This window comes from Xiphophorus maculatus, chromosome 13 (genome assembly GCF_002775205.1).
Source record: "Xiphophorus maculatus strain JP 163 A chromosome 13, X_maculatus-5.0-male, whole genome shotgun sequence".
Lineage (NCBI taxonomy): Eukaryota > Metazoa > Chordata > Actinopteri > Cyprinodontiformes > Poeciliidae > Xiphophorus > Xiphophorus maculatus.
Window position 1 is genome coordinate 11,343,935 of NC_036455.1, and position 21,685 is coordinate 11,365,619.

At 35.6% G+C, this 21,685-nt stretch overlaps 1 protein-coding gene across 1 annotated transcript in view; it reads right to left on the minus strand.

Moving 5' to 3' along the window:
- Positions 1–21,685, minus strand: part of LOC102220283 (glutamate receptor ionotropic, NMDA 2D-like) — a 179,081-nt gene that overhangs the window by 88,477 nt on the left and 68,919 nt on the right. Inside the window, exons 2-5 of the mRNA XM_005808183.2 lie at positions 14,717–15,349; positions 14,450–14,587; positions 9,485–9,751; positions 3,165–3,352 (exon numbers count right to left, since the gene is read on the minus strand). Coding sequence (XP_005808240.2) covers positions 3,165–3,352; positions 9,485–9,751; positions 14,450–14,587; positions 14,717–15,181 — 1,058 coding nt within the window. The 5' untranslated portion in view covers positions 15,182–15,349. The remainder of the gene's footprint in view (positions 1–3,164; positions 3,353–9,484; positions 9,752–14,449; positions 14,588–14,716; positions 15,350–21,685) is intronic.

Here is a 21,685-nt window from a genome sequence, read left to right on the forward strand (position 1 = left end):
AGAGAAGTAAAACCACTTAAACTAAGAGGGCAAGGAATAGATGCAAATCCCACTAAGAATCAAAGAGAAGCTAAGCCAACAATACACTGAGAACATAATTAAGTATAAAAATTCTGCGAACACAAAACCTATCCAGATGAGAGTAAAACAATTTTACCAGCATTAAAAAGGACACATACATAAACATCCACAATAATGAGCAAAAAGTAGCTTGAGGAGTGGAAACAACCACTCAGCTTTTTCTTCTTACTTTCATTTCAAACGGGGAGAGATAATTTATTTCTTACATGTTCTTCTAGAATGCTTCCTGATTATACTGGAAGGAAAAGTGATGAAGTTGTGATAAATGAAAATCTTATCTTGCAGGGTTTGATGTTTTGAATCAGCTTATGAAGCAATGACAATTTAATTTTACATATGACTTGAAAGAACGATTTGGCTGCGGGTGAAATTCCAAACTCTGCAAAAGGGGACACGTTTTTTTTATTATGTTCACAAAACTACTGATCCATGTCACAATTATCACTTCTTTTCAGTGAAGAAAAGTTCTCCGAAGATTCTCCAGCAACCACAAAATGCTGTGGCAGAAATACTAATCCAGCTGAAATAGGCACTTTACTTTAAGGCCAAAACTGACTCTGATTAATGTGAACCCTTAAACTGTGAAAATGTATTTTTTATTTATTTTTTTTTTAATGTCAAATAAATGAATAAAGTACAAACCTAATAAAACACGGCTGTTTTGTCTTTTGTTATTATGTCTTCCTATTCTATTGTATATTCTGAAACTGACAGAAAAGTCAAAGCAGTGTTCCAGGAAACATAAATCAGACCATACCATTAAAATACACTGTGCATATAAAACTAAGATAAGGTGTTAGTGCCATTGTTCCTCATCTTGTAACTCGGCAGTTTCTGTATTTATTACAGATTTATGAACCTACAAAAAATGGCAATTTTAACCATATTTACCCATCTTTAGTCATGATGAAAACCCCTTTAACATTAAAGAAATTTACTTTGACAGTGAATATATTATCCACCTCTAGATATTTCATACCAACCATCATTTTAGTTGACGCATAGTTTACATGAAGGAAATGTGACTCCAGTAAACAACAAACTACCAGCCGGAGGTTGTAGTTGTTGCAGGGTTTTTGTTTTTTTTTCTGGTCTGGAAAGGAATCATAATCTGTCAAATATAATTTGATTTGATGTTGTACTTTACATTGTCTTCATATTCAATCCCTGAATATATAACTATGGTTTTTGTTTGAAACAGATATAAAGTTGAAAATAACTAATCCTCAAGAACAAATGGTAAATGGCCTCTACTTGAATAGCACTTTATCAAGTCCAGTATCACTAGCTCCTAAAATTACCAACATGAATTTCAAATCCAGTAAAGTGACTTTTAAGATACCAATAAACATTGTATTAATAATTTATTAGCTAGTTATTCATGATTCATTAATATAGCACGTTATTCCAGCTGCAGTAACAATGGTCTATTATTTTCTTTACACATAAATCAAAAACATCAGGTTATACATGATTATTATGGTACTTTTGATCTTCATATTTAAAGAATTTCATATCAGCCAATGTCAAGTTTTTAACAAGCAAAATGTGAAATGTCTTTGAGATGTATAATGGACTAAAATAATGAACTGAAAAAAATAAAAGGCAAATTTATTTTAAAAATCTTCATAATGATTTATACACCAACTTGTGGTAAAAGGGTGGATTTTAATTCAAGGAGAATTGTGTTTCCTTTTCAGAAAGGTTAAACACTGAATAAACCTTTTCACCTGGAAAAGAGGTGCTGGGCTTCATTAAATATTTAAAGGAACATGTGTCTGTTTATCACATCCCTTTAAGTATGCTGCCCCTGTCTTGTTACATCTGTGTTTTCGAATGAACTACAACAATATGCATGTTAGTGACAACTCTGCTGCTCTCTTGGGCTTTCTATGTGCAAAACATTTTTTCTGGAAGTCTGATGTAGGCAAAATGCTGCTTGTTGAAAACATCTGCATCTCAGTGGATTCAAGATGGATGGTAAGGTTTAAAAAGCTTGTATTTTGACATGTCATTGATGGAAAACTAAACATAAAAGATTCAATAGTAATTCATTATTTACAAATGTTTATTTTTTTATATCTTTTCAATTTCATAAATTAGCTACTTGTAATGTAGGAATACAGAACAAAATTAATTTTGAATTTCATATTTTTTCTGCATTATGAAGCTTATTTAAAATCATTTTTATTTTTTGTTTTTTCTTTCTTTGAAAATAAAAAGAGAATAAATTATGGCACTTCTCACCTTGATCCACCCAGTCAATCCATTTAGAAAAAGCAAGGAGAAAAGCTGGGCTGTAAAATGAGGTCATGGAGGATGGAACATGCATGGAGCGGTGTTGTCTTAAAACGGTTTTGAGTACCTCTGTGTGCTGCAAAGCCAAAAGAACGTGGATTTGCAAAAAGTGTTTATCAGGGATAAAGAAGAGAATGTTTATTTTCCCACTGATCCTCATGCATTTTTCAGATCACCTGGTTGGGTTTTTGCTGCCTAAAGGCTCCGAAGTGCAGAACTCTCTTAATCCTTTTAAATTCTTCATTCAGCTAAAAAAAAACTAACTAGTAAACTAGGAATAAAAAAAACTTTCTGAAATAGGAGAAGTCAGGCATTACAACAAATCCATTTTGGTAAATTGTAATCAATTAACTGTGCAGACGCATACAATGGCGAGTGTTAAGTGACATTTTGTTGTGTTTAAGGTTTAACTGAAGAGAATCCAGTGGTTCACCGACTATGTCTAGAGTAATTAGATATTTGCTTAAGCTGCTTTCACAGTGCCCTGTCTTTCCTACTAAATATATGTGTTGCATGGGTACTAACATGAGGAAATTAAAGGGAAATTAATAGGAACATTGTGTGTAATATCATATATTTAATGTATATGTTGTGCTTTTAATGCAATCTTATTCTGAAAAATTATTTTAGACTTTTGCTAAGAGTGGAATAGGCTTTGTGATAGAGTGGAAGGAAGAGCTGATTTGCCAGAATGAATTTGTCATTAATTTTATTGGAAAAACTAAAAATCTATTGCAACATAAAACCCAAATAGACCAGTAGGGAACCATCAGCTTGGCGCGTACCTTCGTGGCTCGTCCCTCCAGCCCTGAGGCCTGATGGCAAACAAGGCTTTTGGCAGTCCCTCCAATCCCAGTCCAGACAGGGCGGGTCCAACGACAAACCACATGTGACTGGGCCCAGCCTGACCTGCTGCCCAGGCTGCCCGAAAAATCAGCTCAGCCTCTTCCAGGGAGGAGTACAGCAGACGGACCTGGAGGTGAATGATAAGACAGAGGGGTTCAGGTGGTGGCCATAACCAGTAGGGTAATAGAGCATAGCATCAGTTAAAATGAAGCATGGTGATAGATGCAGGTTGAGCGACTGGATCCCATTTTAATGATCAGTGTTTCTTTCTTTTTTTTTTTTTACTTGGTTCCATGACCTTTTATATATTTCTCTCACAGTTATACATTTTCTTCATTTATACATCAGTGTTACATGGCATCTAACAGATTTCTGCCCTTTGTTAAGTTTATTTTTAGCTAAATTAGCTGTACTTGAAAAATTAGGAATCTTGTTCTGATTGCATTTTTATTTTCCATTCATACGTTATTAAAAAAAAAAGGAGGCTAAATGAATCTGTGCGAATCTGACGGGGGGCGTGGGCGTGTGTGTGTGTGTGTGTGTGTGTGTGTGTGTGTGTTTAGGGGTGGGGGTTTCATGAGAGCCCTTCAGATGATTGCTCAGAGGAAGCACTTGAGGAAAATGTGTGCCACCATTTCGGAAGACAATGAGTGAGGGTATAAAAACTCAAGTCAGTCAACACTGGAATATGGAATACCAGCAGTAATAGCAGCAGGCGTGCGGCGTTTGAATCACATGCTGCATGTTTACTGCTGTGACTCACGTCAGAGAAGATGGCCGGATGACGCCGATCCTCCTACTCAGCTGACAGCGGATGGGATCAAGGTTGGCATGAGGTCTACATAGACATTCAATAGCTATCACAAACCTCCAGCAGTCAACATACATTCAAAGTCTTTACATAGAAAATCTTTATCTCATGAGGTAAAAATTATCTGTTTTTTCCTCTTGTAAATTGTAGTTTTGCTCTAATATTTGAAGAAAGATGTACGCTGCTACCTTTACAAACAACCCACAAAGACTTTTTTTTTCTTTAAAATTACATATCATGTTAATCACTTTGTCAGAACAGGCGTCCATTTTTTTAAAGCCTGGGTATCACATTATGGATTTCTGTAGACAATTGTGAGTCTTCATATTGTACTTTGACAAAGCTTAACTGTCTTAGTCACATTAGAAATCTTGTTCCAGGCAAAATAAATCTGCATCCACACATAGAGAAGACATTGTGCTGATTTCACTACAGCTTTGATTTAAATATGTGCTGTTGAAATTTGGATTTTGTTATTTAAAAGTTATTGATGAGATAGTGACAAAGCTCCAAACCTTTTTTTAAGTCTATACATCCATTGTGTGGTTTTCTCCAATGGAGACAGTCTAGTTAATAGCTTGATTTTGCATTGGTTATCTCCTGGCTTGCTTAGCATTAGCACCCACATTCCATACTTTAGCTAGTTTATTTGTGTTGCTTAACTTATCTTAATAAAAATGTTATGTTTTTGGGACCAAGTAAGTGCTTCTCTTTAGTATTTTCATCATGTCTATAACAAGTCATAATAACTTGGTAAACAACATCGTGTGTGCTACTGTCTTGTAAAAGTTGGTCGTAGGTTATATAATCAATATATATGAGGCTGTTTTTCTTTCCTTCTTCAGTTATCGACATAATTTACATATTGTTTTATTATAAGTTATTATACAGAGGTGTTGTTCTTCTTTAATCAGTTCATCTTTCATCGTTTATTCATCATGCAGTCAGTACATTTTCTCCTTTTTCTGCTCTGGATCCTGTCTGATTCCGTTACACAAAGACAAAATGAGAAAAGAAATAGTCCAAAAGCCTGGAATAATCTCAAATCTCTTTTGAAATATATCTAATTCCATTCCTTGGCTCAGAGAATTTGGGTTTGTATGAACTTATGATGATTTAAGAATCTTTCAGGGTGTGTACCTGAATAACATTAGACTATGGTTAGAAGTAAACTTCTAAGCAATCAAATTAAAGTGCAAAACAAAGGAACAAATAAGCTTTCTGCAGCTGGTTCCTTTTTACAATAGTGTTTTGTCATTCATTTCGTGTTCTGGTTCTGTAATGATAACCTTAAGTGAGGCATGCAGAGGAAAACCAGCATGCCTGCTGCCTTGCTTACCAGTCACAGTACTGAGATACAAATCATCAAGCAATGCCTGCCGTATGGTAATTAGCAACAGCAAGTTCTGAAGTAAAATAAATGGCCCATGCAGTGCTGCACCCTCCTGAGTGCTTTAGATTATGCGCATAACACGTCCCATCAATACATTCATATTAAGAGGGTTTTCAGAGGTTATAGGTCTGTCTATGTTTTTCAGGAGAAGGAAATGTTTTGGGTGAATCAAGGCAAGATATTTTTAATTTGAGGTGTATATAAGAAATGCAGTCTTCAAATATCAATTTAAATACACTAATGTGTAAAGAAAGAATCAAGTACAGTAATAAAGTAGTACAAAAGTGACAAGAAACATTTGTTCTAAGGAGAAAAGTCACAAAGTTTCTGCAAGACAAATCTTTTTATTGTCACTTCAGAGCAGAGGAACCAAATGAAATCAGTAATTCTAGTACTGACTGGGTTACAGAGAGTATGTGAAGAGAATTTAATACTTTCTTATTGCAGAGCTTTTAGAAGACACCTGAAAAATTCACAGATTAAATTTCATGAGAACAAGCTACCCATTTCACAATTGAAAGATAGAAAACCAATATATGTTTTTGCAAAACTCTTATGAGCTGCATTTCAAATGAAAAGAAATATTTAAAAATAGTAGAGTGGACAGTGAATTTTTCTAAACATAAAAAAACAGCATTTGGTGGTAAAACCTAATTTGACATCTTAGCTAGTCTGTCAGATGAAGGCAACACAAAGGCAGGGCAAGAAAAACAAACAACTTTTGACAGAGCAATGTTTTCTTAAAGATAAATTCTTATCATTTGTGCATAGCTCAGTCAAAGGAACTCACAAGCTACAATCACTTTAACCACTTTATTTTTCACGCATTTATGAACAAATTCCTTAATCTGCTTATTTTATGTACTGTTATCACAATGCAGATTGCATAACATATATGCAGAGGCAAACAGATTGCAGTTGCCACCAATACACCAAGAAACATAAAACCTTCACAGGAGAAAAAGTATTTTTTTCACTAAGAGTTAAATAAATCAAGGTACTTAAGACAGTAGGAGAAAATCAGGATCAAAAACATTCTGAATGTGTTTCTAAATCAATAGATGATCTGGGTCGTGTTAATGCAGCACTATTATGAAAGCAAGTGGATTGACTCATCCCTTAAAGTATTTCACTCAAAAATAAAACTGCAGTTTGCAACGTTCCTTAGCTGTGTGTTCAGGACTATTGTCTTGCCTGGCATTCCACACTCATTTCATCTCCATATTCTTATCAAGAAACTCTGAGTACATTTTTCTATCGATCTTTAATACAGTTATAAAATCAACAGATTTTATAACTATAAAATCCATGATCTTGCCACCTACAAATGTAACTGTAGGAATTTTTGTTTCTGGTGTAAAGTCCAGAACTATTCTTCCTCCTAACCTGGTATAAGAAATGTCATCAAAAGATTTCAGCTTTAGTCTCATCTTAAGATGTTATATTCTCTAAGTGTCTTGCTGGTTTGTCCATATCTTTGGCATCAAAATATAAACAAGCCTCATCATGTTTTTTCTTTTTCTTTAGCAGTGGAGTCTTGCACAGTAAGTGGTCTGAGAGCCATTGCATTTCATGGGCGAAAAACTGTATGTACTAGCCCTAGTATTGACTGATATTGACTTGCACATACAAGTAAAGCATTTAGATACTCTTCTTTTATACTTCAGTGGAACCATGTGTCTTTACTTCCAATTGAGGGATGCTGGCAATGTGCAAGCTCTTCAAGAACTGTATTTACTTTTCTTAGACAGATAAAGAAACTTTTGTTTTCACAAATTTAACATCAGCAGTTGGTAAAAATAGATTGGTGACTTTCCCTGAGAATAGCTTACAGTTGTTAACTTTTTCTGTCATGGCCAAACATGTTGTACTTCATATAGCATTCATCAACAAAAGCTGCCTCCAAAACTTCAAGGTAAACACAGGAAATTGATATTTTTTCCAAGGACATACACATTCATACGGTTGTTGAAAATACCAAATTCAAATTGATGATGCTGACACAGGAAACAGGAAGACAAAAGCCTGAGAGCAAAGGAGGTCAGAAAGACAAAAACAGGCATGTTTTTGGAGAACTTCCAAAAACATGACCCATCCATCCCTGTCAGATTTTTATTTAGTCTTGTTATTGAGGAGGTGAGTCTCTGAGGGGGAAGTAGCAACGAATAATTCAACTGCCAGAGAACTTGCTTAAGCAGGTATTTAGAAGAATGCCAGTAGAATGTCAGCTGGTGACGTTTTTCTAAATAATGTCTAATTTTGACTCTTGGATTCAATATTCTGAATATTGTGACAGTAACAAAAAATAAGGAAACATATTTTAAAAGGAATAACATGTCTGAAGAGTCAAAGAGCTGTAGAGTCAAAAATAATCTGACACATCAAAACCACTTTTATGTCCCCCATTTAACATGTCACATTACTTTCAGTATAATTACATAATGTTCTCCCTTTGCTCCAGCTGCCCTTGCTGTCTTTCTTTCATTTTTTTTCAGACTTATCTTTACGAAGGTCATTTACTGTAATATGAGCCAAAAAAAAAGTGAGAGTAAGGATTGAATATAAATTAAACTGGTAAAACATTAAAGAGAGGTCATCTCAGGTAACTTTGACTCATGCAGAGATGAGAATTAGAAAAGAGAAGGGTGGGGGAAAAAACTGCAAGGAAATTCCTTTCTTCCCTCCTTCCATGAATAAGACAACGGTAAGGTCAGGCAAAATGTTGCTTGATGTTTATTCAACCATTACTTCTCACAAGTAGGCGCATTCTGTGCATTTACTTTAAACATTAGTCTTTTTATGTAACCTCCCATAATCTTTTAAAGGTAAGAAAAAGTCTTTGGGTAGGAATAGAGAAACAGTCTGACGGCAAATGTATGTTATATTCCATTTTTGGAATGAACCACAAAACTGCAAAACAAGAATGATTCTAAATCTAAGTTTAAATATTTACAATACTACACATTCATGGAAGCCCTGAAAAATCTTCCAATTAGACATATGTCCATAGAAGCAGTTGTGTCAGCAGGGGTGCATGGTGACAATCTGCAATATGTTTTGTTTAAAAGAGATATAAATCTATAGCTTCGCAAAATCCCAGCCAAACTTTGGAGTTGTGACTTGTTCCAGTTGTGACTGAAATTAGAATGATCTAAAATTAACACAACTATACTCCAAGTCAAAAAATATAAATTGGATTTCAAGCTTCTTTTGGGAAATAAGTGATGTACAAAGCTGAACTGCATTACACTTAGTACACAAGTTTGTGATGTGTATCCATTAGGGTTAAATGAATGAGAGACGTGAACAGTCTTAACAGATCCCCACTTACATTTGCATAATGATTTGAGAAATTAATGGGTTAGTTAGAAAATTAGGTCTCGTTTTACTGACATTTAGACCAATTCTCAGTCGGGCCATTAAGGACATAAACAATCAGGCGTGGTAACCGCACTCTTCTGATTTGTCAGATGAGGTCAAATTGATCAACTTCAGGTTAATTCTCTTTGAATGTTACATCTACAATACTGTCAAAATATAACAAGTCTGTAACAGCTGGTACATATATCACAACAATGGACAGTTGTATGAAATATCAAGGTAACTTTTAGTTAGAAAATAACTTATCTTTACTATTTCACCAGTAAAGAAATTATATATTTGTCAGGTTTACCTTTTGGAGTTTGCACATGCATTTTATGATTTTTATGTACAAGTGTGCATGCGCATGTGTGCATATGAGTTCAACAACAGGGAAACAAGTGAGTTTTATTTGGAGAGAAGAGGGGGCTCAAAAGAAAAAAAAGGTTAGGAGATGCTGGTATATATGAGAAAGACGGGGACATTTAATTCTTAAATACTTACTTCTACTGTTGCTTCACAGAAATTAGATTCTTTTTAATCCACTTTCTTTTCAAGGGCTTTTAGGCAAACTCAGGTAAGTGGCTGGTGTTGTTGGAACCCCATTTTGTTCAATTGATTTGAGCTAAGATGAACCATTTTGCCCCTGACTTACATCTCAATCAAAAGTGGCATTTGTGTTTCCCATCACTCACCTGGGCTTCATTGTCTTTGAGGAGTCGTTTGGTGCGAGACCCGCCGGGGTCGTCTGTCACATTAAGAACCACCACGCTCTTCCTTTCCCAGCCAATGAAGGAGCCATCTGTCATACCTTCCACCATGGCCAGGAAGTCCTCGTAGCCATGGTGACGGGTGGTGACAACAGAGAACGAAGTCCAGTCATATTCTTCAAGGACTTCGAAGATCACCTCAAGTTGGAGCATTGTAGAGCAAGTGAACTGAAGGTAGATTGAGCCGCTCTCCTGCAAGCAGAGAGAATGAATTCATGACGCACAAATAAAATGTGTGCATTTCACATATAACTTCAGTTTATTAAATACCAGAAAAGTTATTGCTTTCCATTAAACTCTCTATAAACTGCTAATTAGAGTGGTGTGTCATTCAGCTGTACTGAATATGTGTCTTATAAGATTGAGCATATTTATTCAGTGGATCTGCAGGCAACATCACACTGTTCCCATTCATTCCAGCTCTTTCTGCGTTGTGTCTGACTGGTTTAAATCTATGAGGGGCAGGCTCAGAGGAATGACGCAGTCTGTCAAAACAAGCTTTGGCTTTTAAAAGAAAGCTTTCAAGCATGCATGAAAGAAACAGTGATGGCCTTCCTCTCTGCCACTGCAGTCATATTTAATGTTAGTAGATGAGCTGTTCACTGTGTGAAAAAGAAATTCATTTTTATTGGCTTTTCTGCCAGTGTATTCTTGTCGAAACAAAAGCAAAGTTTTAAGATGTCAAAATGCATATTCGCAGATGGTCGGAGTGAATGTAAGTTTATGGAGGAAAATAAAATAAGTTTCTTTTTTTGCAGGCATTGCACTTTCAAATACTGTATGAATTATAGTTTTTTTGTTGGGAGTTGAGAGAATATCTGTAAATTAGTAATCAGGGCTCTGCATCTGTGCGTACATGTGGATGATCAAAGGGAATGACGCCAGGGAATAACATTCCATCGTCTCATGCTGTCAGGGCTCACCTCCAGTTATGATGCACTGAAGTATATCAGATATCAAACCAGCAGACTGACTCCCAGTGTAAGTGTGTTTGCTTTTCTTAACCTACCATAGAAAAGGTTTTATAGGAAACTTGCTAGGAGTGAATTCTGCAGCTGAAGAATAAAGACTGTTTTAGAGTTCTTTTGTAAGATGAAGCTAAAATAAAATCACTGGCACCCTTGAGTACTCACCAGAAACAATGAATGACTAATATTGCGTCCCAAGTCATCGTTTTAGAAAACGTATTGCTACAAGGTCTACTTATTCTTGATATGCTTCAAAATAGAAAACAAAATGGTGATTCATCATCCCAACATTGTTATCACTGATGTACTTTTGTTGCATTATAGCAACAATATGCCTATTCCTTAAGCCTTTCCACATTTTGTCACATTACTATCCTTAGCGTACTTTAATTGAATTTTATGTGACCGACCAACAAAAGGAATCATAGTGTTATAAGAGAAAAGAATTTCATGTAAGATTTTTCAAATTGAATTCTATGCTGTGTGCAATGCCCCTTATTTTGAAATACCTGAATAAAATCCAGTGCAACTAACTGGCATGAAAAGGACCAACTAGTTAACAGTGTGGCTATGTATTTGAAGAAAAATGTTCCACTTTGCAATTTTGCACTGCTTTAGTGGTCTGTTTCAGAAAATCCCAATGAAAAAACTTTAAATTTGTAGTTGAACTGGGACAAAGTAAAGGGGGTGAATACATTTGCAAGGCACTGAAAAATGATTTAGATGCTTTCCTAATGTCAAAGTGAAAGGACGTTTGTATGTGCATTGTTATTTTTTAAAGAAAAAGTTAGGTCTTAGTGAAAAATAGGAAACTGGCAGCCTGGAGCAAGAGGGACTGAAAATGAAATGACTTTTATTCATGAATTCTAATAGCGTATTCATATTTTGTTGTTTTAAAAATAGTTTCCAATGGTGTGTTCAACAGATTATGTAGAAAAGCATGGTTCATAGATGCATCTTTTCTTTCATATTTTGCTTCTTCTCAGTTTTTGTCATTCCTTTTTAGAGTCTGTGTCATTTGCCCAGGAGAGCTTGTTGTGTAATCATGCTGATTCAGTTCAGATTTGATCACTTATAGTTAAACCAGAAAACAAAATGCAAGATATTATTCCACTGCACACCAACCTCAAGTATTGCCTGATTTTTGATTCCTCGTTTGACTCATTTTTAAACTTTTATTTACTTCGGAAGATATGACTCTTGAGAGTTTAAGCCTTTAAAAAAAATCCAGGTCATGAGATTCTGAAAGTAGAAGCAAAAGGAACGATAATCTAAAAGCCAGAGGATACGAGCTAAATGTCTCCATGCTGCATACAGCAGGTTTCTCAGCTATTTTTCTAAGATAGTTCATTACACCACATCCCAAATGATGGTTGCTCTGATGCTCGGTGAGGCCAGTAACCATTTAGAAATATGACCCCACATTAAAATACCTATGAATGACTTCAAAATATCAATAATCTCCAAGTCAAGTTTATTTCAAAAAGTACTTCAAAACAAGCAAGCACTGACCAAAAAGCTAAACACATTATCAAAAATATTGGGTTGAAAGCCAAACCAAAGCGGTAGGTCTTGAGAGAGGATTGAGCACTGGCTAGATAAGAGGCCTTTGTAATCTCCAACAGCAACTATCCCATGATCTGGAGCCACCTCAGCAAAAGCCCAATCCTCTCTGAGCTTCCTGTGTGTCCTCAGCATTTCTAGCTACAGATAGTCGGCTGATCTGAGTGACTGAGACGTGAAGGCACATGTGAGAGGTCAGAGAAGGACTCTAAAATGTCAGGTGGTGTGTGCAAAGAGGATGCTCATCTAACAACACATAATCTCTGTAGTTTTCAGTAGACAATAAGTCGAGTGCAGGGTATTACTTTACATCACTGATTGTAAAAACAGGTACACAACTTCTTGAAGGTGGGAACCAGTTGATGCTTCACAAGCACAAAATATGTTGTGCTCATTTCACACCTGAACATGTCAGGAACAAAGCAGCAAAAAATTCAAATATGAAGTGGGTGAAATGAATAGCACCCATTTCAAATCATCAGCCTTGTTTGTGTTCATTTCAGTGTACAAATACATATTCAGTAAAAGAGTTAGCAAAACAATTTCCACCTATTTTTTTTTTAGATTAAAGCGCAATATGTTAAAAGGTTAATGATACCTGCATGACATAATGTCTCGTGCCACTTTAAAGTATCTTCACCTCCTGCTGTAAACAAATCTGCTTAATGAATGAATATTTTAAGATGCTGTTAGCTTGGTGCCAGGTTTATTGTATTAACAATAACAGCAAACAAGTCATGAAAGAATTATAACCCATCATGCTGTGAAGGTGATCTGTTTAAAACAGTCTGGCACACTCACTGAATATCACACCTGCCATTGCTGTACTGCTTTATCTGGATCTCTGATTGTGGCCTGTCCTCAACACTTAAGCAATCAATTTATAAACAATTGTTTTGATTTGTTTTTTAAATTCTCAAACAGGTTGAATATTATTAATATTCATGCCACTGTCTCTTCCTACTTGGTGATTTTTATGCTGACCTGTTAGCAACAACTGAAACTAAAGCCATACTGAGAAAGATATTGCAATGCCCCTCTTCTCCATCGCACATTCCTGATAAGATCAAAGCCGTATGTCTTCCTAAAAGAAGTTGACATTGTAGATTTTAATCTGAGATAAATTAGAGATTGCTCACTGAGCTTCAATTTCTGCTGTCAGAAGATATAGAGAGGATTTAATATCCATAACACTGCAGGCCTAAGGAATTTGTCATCCCTCAAGCTGAAATGTGCATTTTTGCAATAAGCAGAAACTGTGATTGTGTAATGAAAAGCTTTGTAACAAGATACCTCAGCATTAAAGGTCTCACTGAGTCACTCTTTGTAATTAATTCAATACAAATTTGTGCTTCTTTGGATTTTCCTTTTCCATTTCCCATTCCGATTGGATTTTCCCTTGGTTAATTCCTAAATGAAACATGATGCTCTACCTGCTCCTGTCAAACCGCAAACAAACAAACTTGTAAGTTAGGCATAACATGAGGTACATATTCCTCCAAAGATACATTTTTTAAAACTATTTTTGGTCAAAAGATCTATGATCAGAAGTGAGACTAAAAATCATAATAAATAAAGTTAACAAAAAAGCTGGCTATGTTAACTATTATTGTAATTATTGGATTGTAGTTATAGATTTTCTAGCCTGAGTTGACTGCAAAAAAAAAAAAAAATCTGAATATTTTGACTGTTCAAACCACTAATATTTTTTTCATTCAGTATGTGGTAAAACATTTATACTTGTTGAAGCATGATTACAATTTTTACTTTTTTTAAACAATTACACCAGGTGTAGATGCCATGCTGGCTCTAAAAGCATGTCCCTTTAGTTTGACATTTCTGCCTGATGCAGATTTTAATAAGAATAGAAGGGAAGCAACAATTTCTCTTCTTCCCACTTTTACAACAAAGTTAAAAGTTAGAGGCTGATTAATACTTCTTAGATTACATTATCTACATAATACACCATGTCTTCTTTTACATTTATTTTGTGCTCCTGAAACAAAATAATGTATAGATTTTTAGACTGCATGTATCTAGATTTAATGCTGCTGTACACAGAGTAGATTGATAGAAAATCAGATTTCTACTGGTTTGAAAGGTAATATTATTCCACCCTCAAAGACTGACATTGTTTTATTGAAATTACTGTACATTTTCTCTTCATTAAATTTCCCATTTACATGTAGACCACAACTTCAAAGTGTTATGTAACTGAAATCTGCTCAAGAAGGCAGAATACGCGTTCATATCTTTTAATTGTTACATTCTATCTTGTGTTTCACAGACACTTCTTTCTTTGGTTGAGATGAAAGAAACGGGGACGATGATGATGCAATAACAAGTAACTCATTTTTACCTGTGGCTCTCGGCCTAGACTGGCTCCTCCCCCGACAGCAACAACAGGAACTCCAGTCTGAGCGGAGACAAACTCCAGCATTGGGGCTAGAGGAGCACGGTTTGGCGGGGGTGGTCTCTCCTCCTCAAACACCAAACCCTGAGTTAAACAAAGGTTGCAAAAGGTGAAATATCAGGTGAAACATCTTTCAGTAACTCAAAATGCATATCTATTTAGAATCAAACATAATGTAAGGTGTAAAAATTGTGTTTTGTGTCCTGTGCCTACCTGTAGAGGTGTAGTGGCCAGCAGCTCACACAGCTGCAGCAGCAATGTGCCTGGACTGCTCTCATTCACTGCCAGGTAGATGACGTTTGCTTGACCTGATGGTGTCATCACAGTCTCCGTGGAAAGTGCTGCCAGCGACAGGTATGTTGAGGAGGACAAAGAGGCCATGGCCACAACTCCTGCAAGTGAGGCTGTATCTGTCACCCCCCTTCCTCCTCCGCCGCCTCCTCCTCCTGGACCGTTTCCCAGACCGGACCCGAGACCCGGCTCGCCAACCCCCGCGCCTCCCACCACCGCCGTCTCCGGGAGCAGGGAGGAGCCAGAGTGGACTACGGCTATGTTGATACCACCCGAGTCCCTCTCTCTCTCCCGGGGCCGGAGCAGCAGGGGGGGCGAGGGGCGTGCGGGCCCCGTGCAGGCCAGGATAGCCAGTAGCAATGAGAGGGTGGGCCTTGGGGCCACCATGGGGTAAAGGGAGGGCCAGTGGTGGTTGTCTGATGGGGTTTTGCCAGGTGAGGCCAGGTGGGGTGGAGGGATTCTGTGTAAAGGATGACGCCTCTTGAGGAGGAGGGAAGGTAATGGTGGCAGGGGCCTGGCAGCCTACAGTGCTTCACCTGATATGGAGCGGAGACCCTGCAGAGGAAGAATGAAGCAGAATGATTAAAACTGTGACTAGCTATGTTTCAATCTAATTGTCATGTGAATTTTGAGCAAACTTTTACAATGTCACAAAAAAGAAATTACAAATTGGGGGTGTTTCCATCTGTTTTGGAGCAATTCAACCTCCAAAACAGAGGTAAACAGGCTAAACAAAGCATAATTTCATCAGATGTTGAGGTGCATGGCTGTGATAAACATGATGCAGAGTTTGCAAACTAGCATGCACCACTCATTTAAAAAAAAAAAAAAAAGAATAATCTCCTCCATGTGGGAAGTTCAGACATGATATTTTTTTGGCAAATGTGTTTCTACCTCAAATGAGTGTAAAAAAGAAACTTTTTTGTGAAATTGGGGAAGTTATTTTTGAACTTTACCATTCCGTCAACCTGTTCTAATGTGATACTTCAAAATGCACATAAAAAAACTTTGATGGAAACACAACTACTCTCTGAAGGCTATTTATCTTCATGCACCACAAAAACAGTTTCTAATTGCCACTTCTAAAAATGCAGGAACTCTTGTGTTATTCCTAGACAGACAAATGATTTATGTGGGTGTAATAAAGCAGTTATTTTTTTAGTAAACAGTGTAATAGGTGACACAGACTAAAACCCATTCATCTACAGTATGTGTTTGTATTTTGACACCACTTACTTTATAAACAAAAATTGTTTCAATCAGCAAGAAAACATACTTTTCAGGAACATTTTTGAATTTTATTCAAGCAAATATCTGCCAGCAAATATTATAACTGGAAACATAATTAGGAAAAAAAAACAAAAACTTTTTACTTTATTCCTTAGGATGCTATCTAAATCAAAATGAAGATACTTTGGGTCATTTCTATACACTGAAGTTTAAACCATTAGCCTGATTACATACAAAGACTATTGGTAATTCTTATTCAATATAAATTTAATTTTGGACAAGAGTTATGAAATGTCTTGTTTTCACAATCTGGAAACTAAGACCTATGAATTGTAATCTCTATGAGTGTACCTATCAGCTTTTTTACTCACAGTGAAAATCTTCCAAAAAACAATATTTTGTTTGTCCTCTCAATCCAGCAGAGACTGGATCTGTGCTGCTTTATGTCAGCACAGGCATGGTTTCAGAGGAACAATGACAATAAACACTGAAGACACACAGAGCAGAGACACAGAGGAAGACCTACAGGCAAGAAAGGTAGAGCAGATAAACAGCAAGTTCAGGAAAGAGAGATTAGAAGAACAGAGAGTAGGTGCAGTCGCACTTAACCAGCAAAGACCTGCTTTTGTATAAGGAAAAATAAAACACAAAAAAAGCAGTGAAAATATCAAGAACTGCAAAATGTATGAAGGTGCACTTACAGTATGTCTTATAAATGCAACAGAGACACAAAAAACAACAATAAAAAACAAGCACTACATTTACAATGAGACCTTCTCTTCAGTATAAGGATTCCTGGCCATGAGAGGCCATGCTTGGCATAATTTTTGGTCATTACGCTTAAAAATGCACAAAGTTCAAATCTTCCTACTGGGCTCAAACACTAAACAAAATTACAACTACAAACAGAGAACTGCTTAAGTAAATTTCCTCCAACACAGACACACAATGTGAATAACTGCTCCAGTATTGTTTTTGCATTTTTTCCAAACTGAAGAAAGGGCTGATTGTAAAATATGAAGACTATAAGTACTGTAGCATCTAATTTAGATAGATTATATATAATCTAATCACAGCTCTAAGCACCTTTACTCATGTGTACCAATAATTTTCCCAGTGAGGTGATAGAACAGCCAAATCTATAGATCTTTGTCATTCAGTGTTTAGAAAGGTGTGCTATTTAAAGATATACAGAAAAATCAGCCAAAACTGAATTTTTATTGTCATCAGTCTTGACTGCTTATCCGACAGTGAGAAAGTCAAAAATTTGATCTCTGTGAAAGTATGTCAGGTTTACCAGCAAGCACTGGTGTGGAAGTAAAGGCAAAAAAAGACTTCAGTGAGTTAAGAAGTCAGAAAGTTGGCAATTTTAACAGTCGGTTGTATTTTTTAATATGAAGTCAGAAAAAGACATGAGATGTAAGAAGCAATTTAAAAGAATACCATTTTCAACATGTCAACGCATGTCAGCAGTTTCTTCAGACTGCAAGACAGAAAAATACTTTCAGCTGATAACAGAAGGGACGTTTGAGTCCTGTCTGACATGGAGCATGCTAACCTTGGAAAACATTTCAATATCTCAGAATTAGGTAAAGACCTGTTGAAAACATAAACCCAAAGTGTGCAACTTTAGTAATAAACGTGGCATATCAGAGGCTTATATAGATTGTATGTAATGCTGCTAATTTATCAGACATTTGCTTATAGAACAGAGAAGGACTTCATGTAATACTCGTATCACAAAAGACCGTTAGGGGTGTAATAATTGTCGACTAAAATATTTCAAATGTTCTGAACCTGTATTTTTCCTTGTGAAAGTAATATTAGGCAGGTGCACAGAGTCTCATACCAGCAGATGCTCACACCGGACACTGATGCTCAAAATGCTAAAGGTCATAGAATAATGGAAGCACAGTAAAAAAAGAGAGGGAAAAAAACATGGATATATATACAGTAGCAAATTAAATTGTCATTAAAATATTTACTATTACCACCATTGCAAAATATTTCTAAAATATTTGTGACTTTCACAAAAAAGATGAAATTGTCAACAAGATGGCAGGGATGCAGCATAACTTAGGGAGCTATTCAAGTTATTGATTCAAAATTCCTGGGTTCTTTTCATATCACAAAATATATCACAAGGCTAGAGAAAATCGCAATCTCAGTTTTTTCTAATATCATGCAAACCTAGAACAGAGCATAATGCAGTGAAAAACATCAAAGCCATGACTGGAACAATACTGAAAACTGTTAAGATTTTTTTAGGTGATGTTATAACAGTTTTTGAACAGTTTAAAATTTGTTCCCATCACAGACTAGATAAAATTGTTGTTCTATGGAAGGCTTTGTTGAGCAAGAAAGTTCATCAAACTTGATGGATTAGAGCAAAGAATGCAAATTAATCAAAGCTTGACTAATCTTCAGATTAAAAATGAGCAGCTTCTTTATTTTTGGCATCAGTGTCACAAAATGAAAAATGTATTGAAGATTGCAAGGAAAGCCTCTGTAATGTGAGTCATACCTGTTAGTATTATTACCAGTGATTAGTCATGTTGTTGGCCTAAGCCGCCCTGTCTGTGCAAGCTCAAGCTGCTGACTCTCACATATATTGGATATAACAATGATGTGATGCCTTGTGGGACAGTCATGCCAGCTGGGACGGTACTGGCATGACTGTAGTCATTTCTGCTTGCATGTTCATTTGGGAAACGTTGCAGCTAAAACACAAGTAATCATTTTTATGCCTGTTTGTTTAAATCCTGCAGGGGGAATACATCTAAAGCTGATTTATGAATTTATTAAAAATGCAATCGATGTTCTCAATGTGACAAGAATGTATTATTTGAAATATGTGAGTTTTTATGGATAATACAAATGTGAAAATAGAAAATAAATGTTGCTTTTTTTATATATCTGAGTCTAGTTGCTATATTGTCTTTCTCTCCATGTGCACTGACCTACTTTCCAAAAATCATTTTTAAAATCTCAGCTCCTTTTATGTTTTCTTATCTTTTCAGAGGACAAGATTATCTTCTGTGTATTGATTAAAGTTAACAAGTGTGCTGCTGACAGTTTGAAGCACAGCACTTCTCTCTGCTGCTTCTTCTTGAAACATAAATTACACTTTACAGAGCTGAACACATCCTTGCAGAATTATTGTTTTCCTCGTCTTACAATGTGTACAAATAAAATAAAATAAAACAAAATAAATATATTCAAATACACAATTGTGAAGATGTTTCTTTCATATTAGTTTTCAGTGAAAAGTTATGAGAAACTGAAGTTCTTTTGTTTTTTTGTTTTTTTGCTCATTAAGGAGACAGACGTTAGAGAATAAATTTAATCTACCAGACAAGCTAGAATTACACTTGCAGAGAGTTCTTGAAAAAAAACATTTAGACTTTGGAAATGTGAGAAACGTCCTGAAAAAAGAGACAGAACAACCATTTCAGCCAAATTAACAAAACAATCTTAGGTAAGTTTTACAGTTTTATTAAAAATGCGTTCATTTTACTGGGTCTAAGATATTCTCCATTTTCCCCCCACACATCATTAGTTAAACCATGTTTAAGATGTGGCATTAGTATGGACAATATGACAATTTCAAAACCTTATGAAATGTTTTTCTGAAATGTTTTAAATTACTAACTGTAGCTTGTAGCAGTACAAGCTACCACTGTTTTAGTGGTAGCTTGTTAGTGAGCCACCGTGTTGTGTAACAGTTTTAAGACATTTAATGTTTCTTTATACTTTGCTTCCAATGATGCGTCATCACTGTGACTGTTTCTGAAAGTCTTCCAGTTTTTTTCTACAGATTGTGACTCAGCTCAGTACAGTATGTTAGTATTTTTGCAAGAATTGTTATCCCACCCAACTCTGGAAAATTAATCATCCAGCCATAAAAGGCTCCTAAGCTCCAGGTGAACCAGTGTTATGACACATAAGAGACAACCAATTTTAAATAAACTCTTTAGACTCCTTTGTTAGTAGCAGCCTGTCAAACTGACAATAGCAACGACTAAGGAAAAACAAAGTGAATCCCAAAGAGATTAAAATTGAAAAGATGGCATATAAACCATTAAGTTCAAAATTATTCACACTGCTGTCAGATTTAGATGCCAAATTATTTTCATTATAAAAAATTATTTATTATAGTGACATGTATTGACAGATCAAAAGGAAATAGCGCAATGTAAGGGGCATGTTAATTATTGCTTTTTTTTTTTAAATAAGTATGTATTTTAATTTTTATAAAAATGACATGAAACTTTTGGTTCACTCCATCATGTCCAAACTGCATCCAGTCAGGAAGGTCATCCTGATAAAACTAAGATTACTTCAAACCTAAATCTATCAGGGGTTTGAATAATTTAAATTCTTACTATTGATGATCAGCTGAAGGGTTATTAAACTTTCAGCTTCTATGTCATATGTTCCTGTATTTTTCTTGCTGTTTTTTTAAAGCCTTACTTTTGTTTTTAACTTATTTTTTTTAAGTGACACGTCCTTTGGTCTCTACTTATCCATCTTGCTCTTTTTGAAACATGCCAACATGCTTCCATGGTAAGCCTCGATAGAAAATGAGTAAAAACGAGGTTGCCCAGTAATCTCCTATGTCTTGACCCACTTCAGTTAAAAAAAAAAAAGGTACCACCTGATGAGTGTAAACCGATGAGATCCAATGCAGTACTCACAATGTGCTCTCCCCTTTAAAGAAGAACTTTGAAAAACTTTCAGAATGCCTGAGGAATTATTGATCAAAACCTCTTAAAAATGTTTTAAAGAAAGTTTTGCTTCTTGCAAGTAAAATAAAGTGAGTACAATTTTGGGTGGTTCAAAAACATTTGAACTGAAATATATTACCTTACATTAATAAATTGAGGATACGTAATGCTGTTGTTTTATAAGTTTTAAATGTTCAAATTAAAGTCCTTCTGCTGATATTGACATAGAACAAGTAATGTTCTACCCAGCATACTCTTCAAACTCTGCTGTCGAATGCCACCATCCTGTCCATAGATTCAGATGCTGATTTAATTTTTTTCTTTCGTGGAAGCCACTACACTTGTGTGTAGGTATTCTATATAAAAATGTTGCTGTTTGCATTTTTTAGACATGACCACAGCGAATTTAACAGACTTTTAAAGCTGTATGACATGCAGAGCATTGCCGCTAAATTATTTTCAAAGGTTTCTTATTTCTTAAAAAAATATGACTTTGCCAATTATCTTTTTTAATGGTAATGAAAAAGACAACTCTACTTGTTACATTTATACACTTTAATACATGATTTCATAAAAGAAAGAGTTGAAATTGCAAAATTTCTTGTAAGTAAATATTCTGAAATTAGAAGTATTTTGACAATATTTTGAATAAAAAAATCTGGTTAGTAGCAGCATGTCACAGTGAGATCTTTGTAATGCCTACATGTACAGCAACATTATATGTAGATTGTCATTCATTTGCATATTTTTGTGGTTTATATATTTGTGGTTTCTGGAGCCGATCCCACCTCATTAAAATTCCATATAAGACAAACAATCACAGAAACTCATTCATCACATTGATTAGCTGAGATTCCAATCATTGTTCTTGATTCAACTGCCAGTTTAATGAAGCAACAACCAGGTTAGTCACACTATAATGAGCCAGAATGTA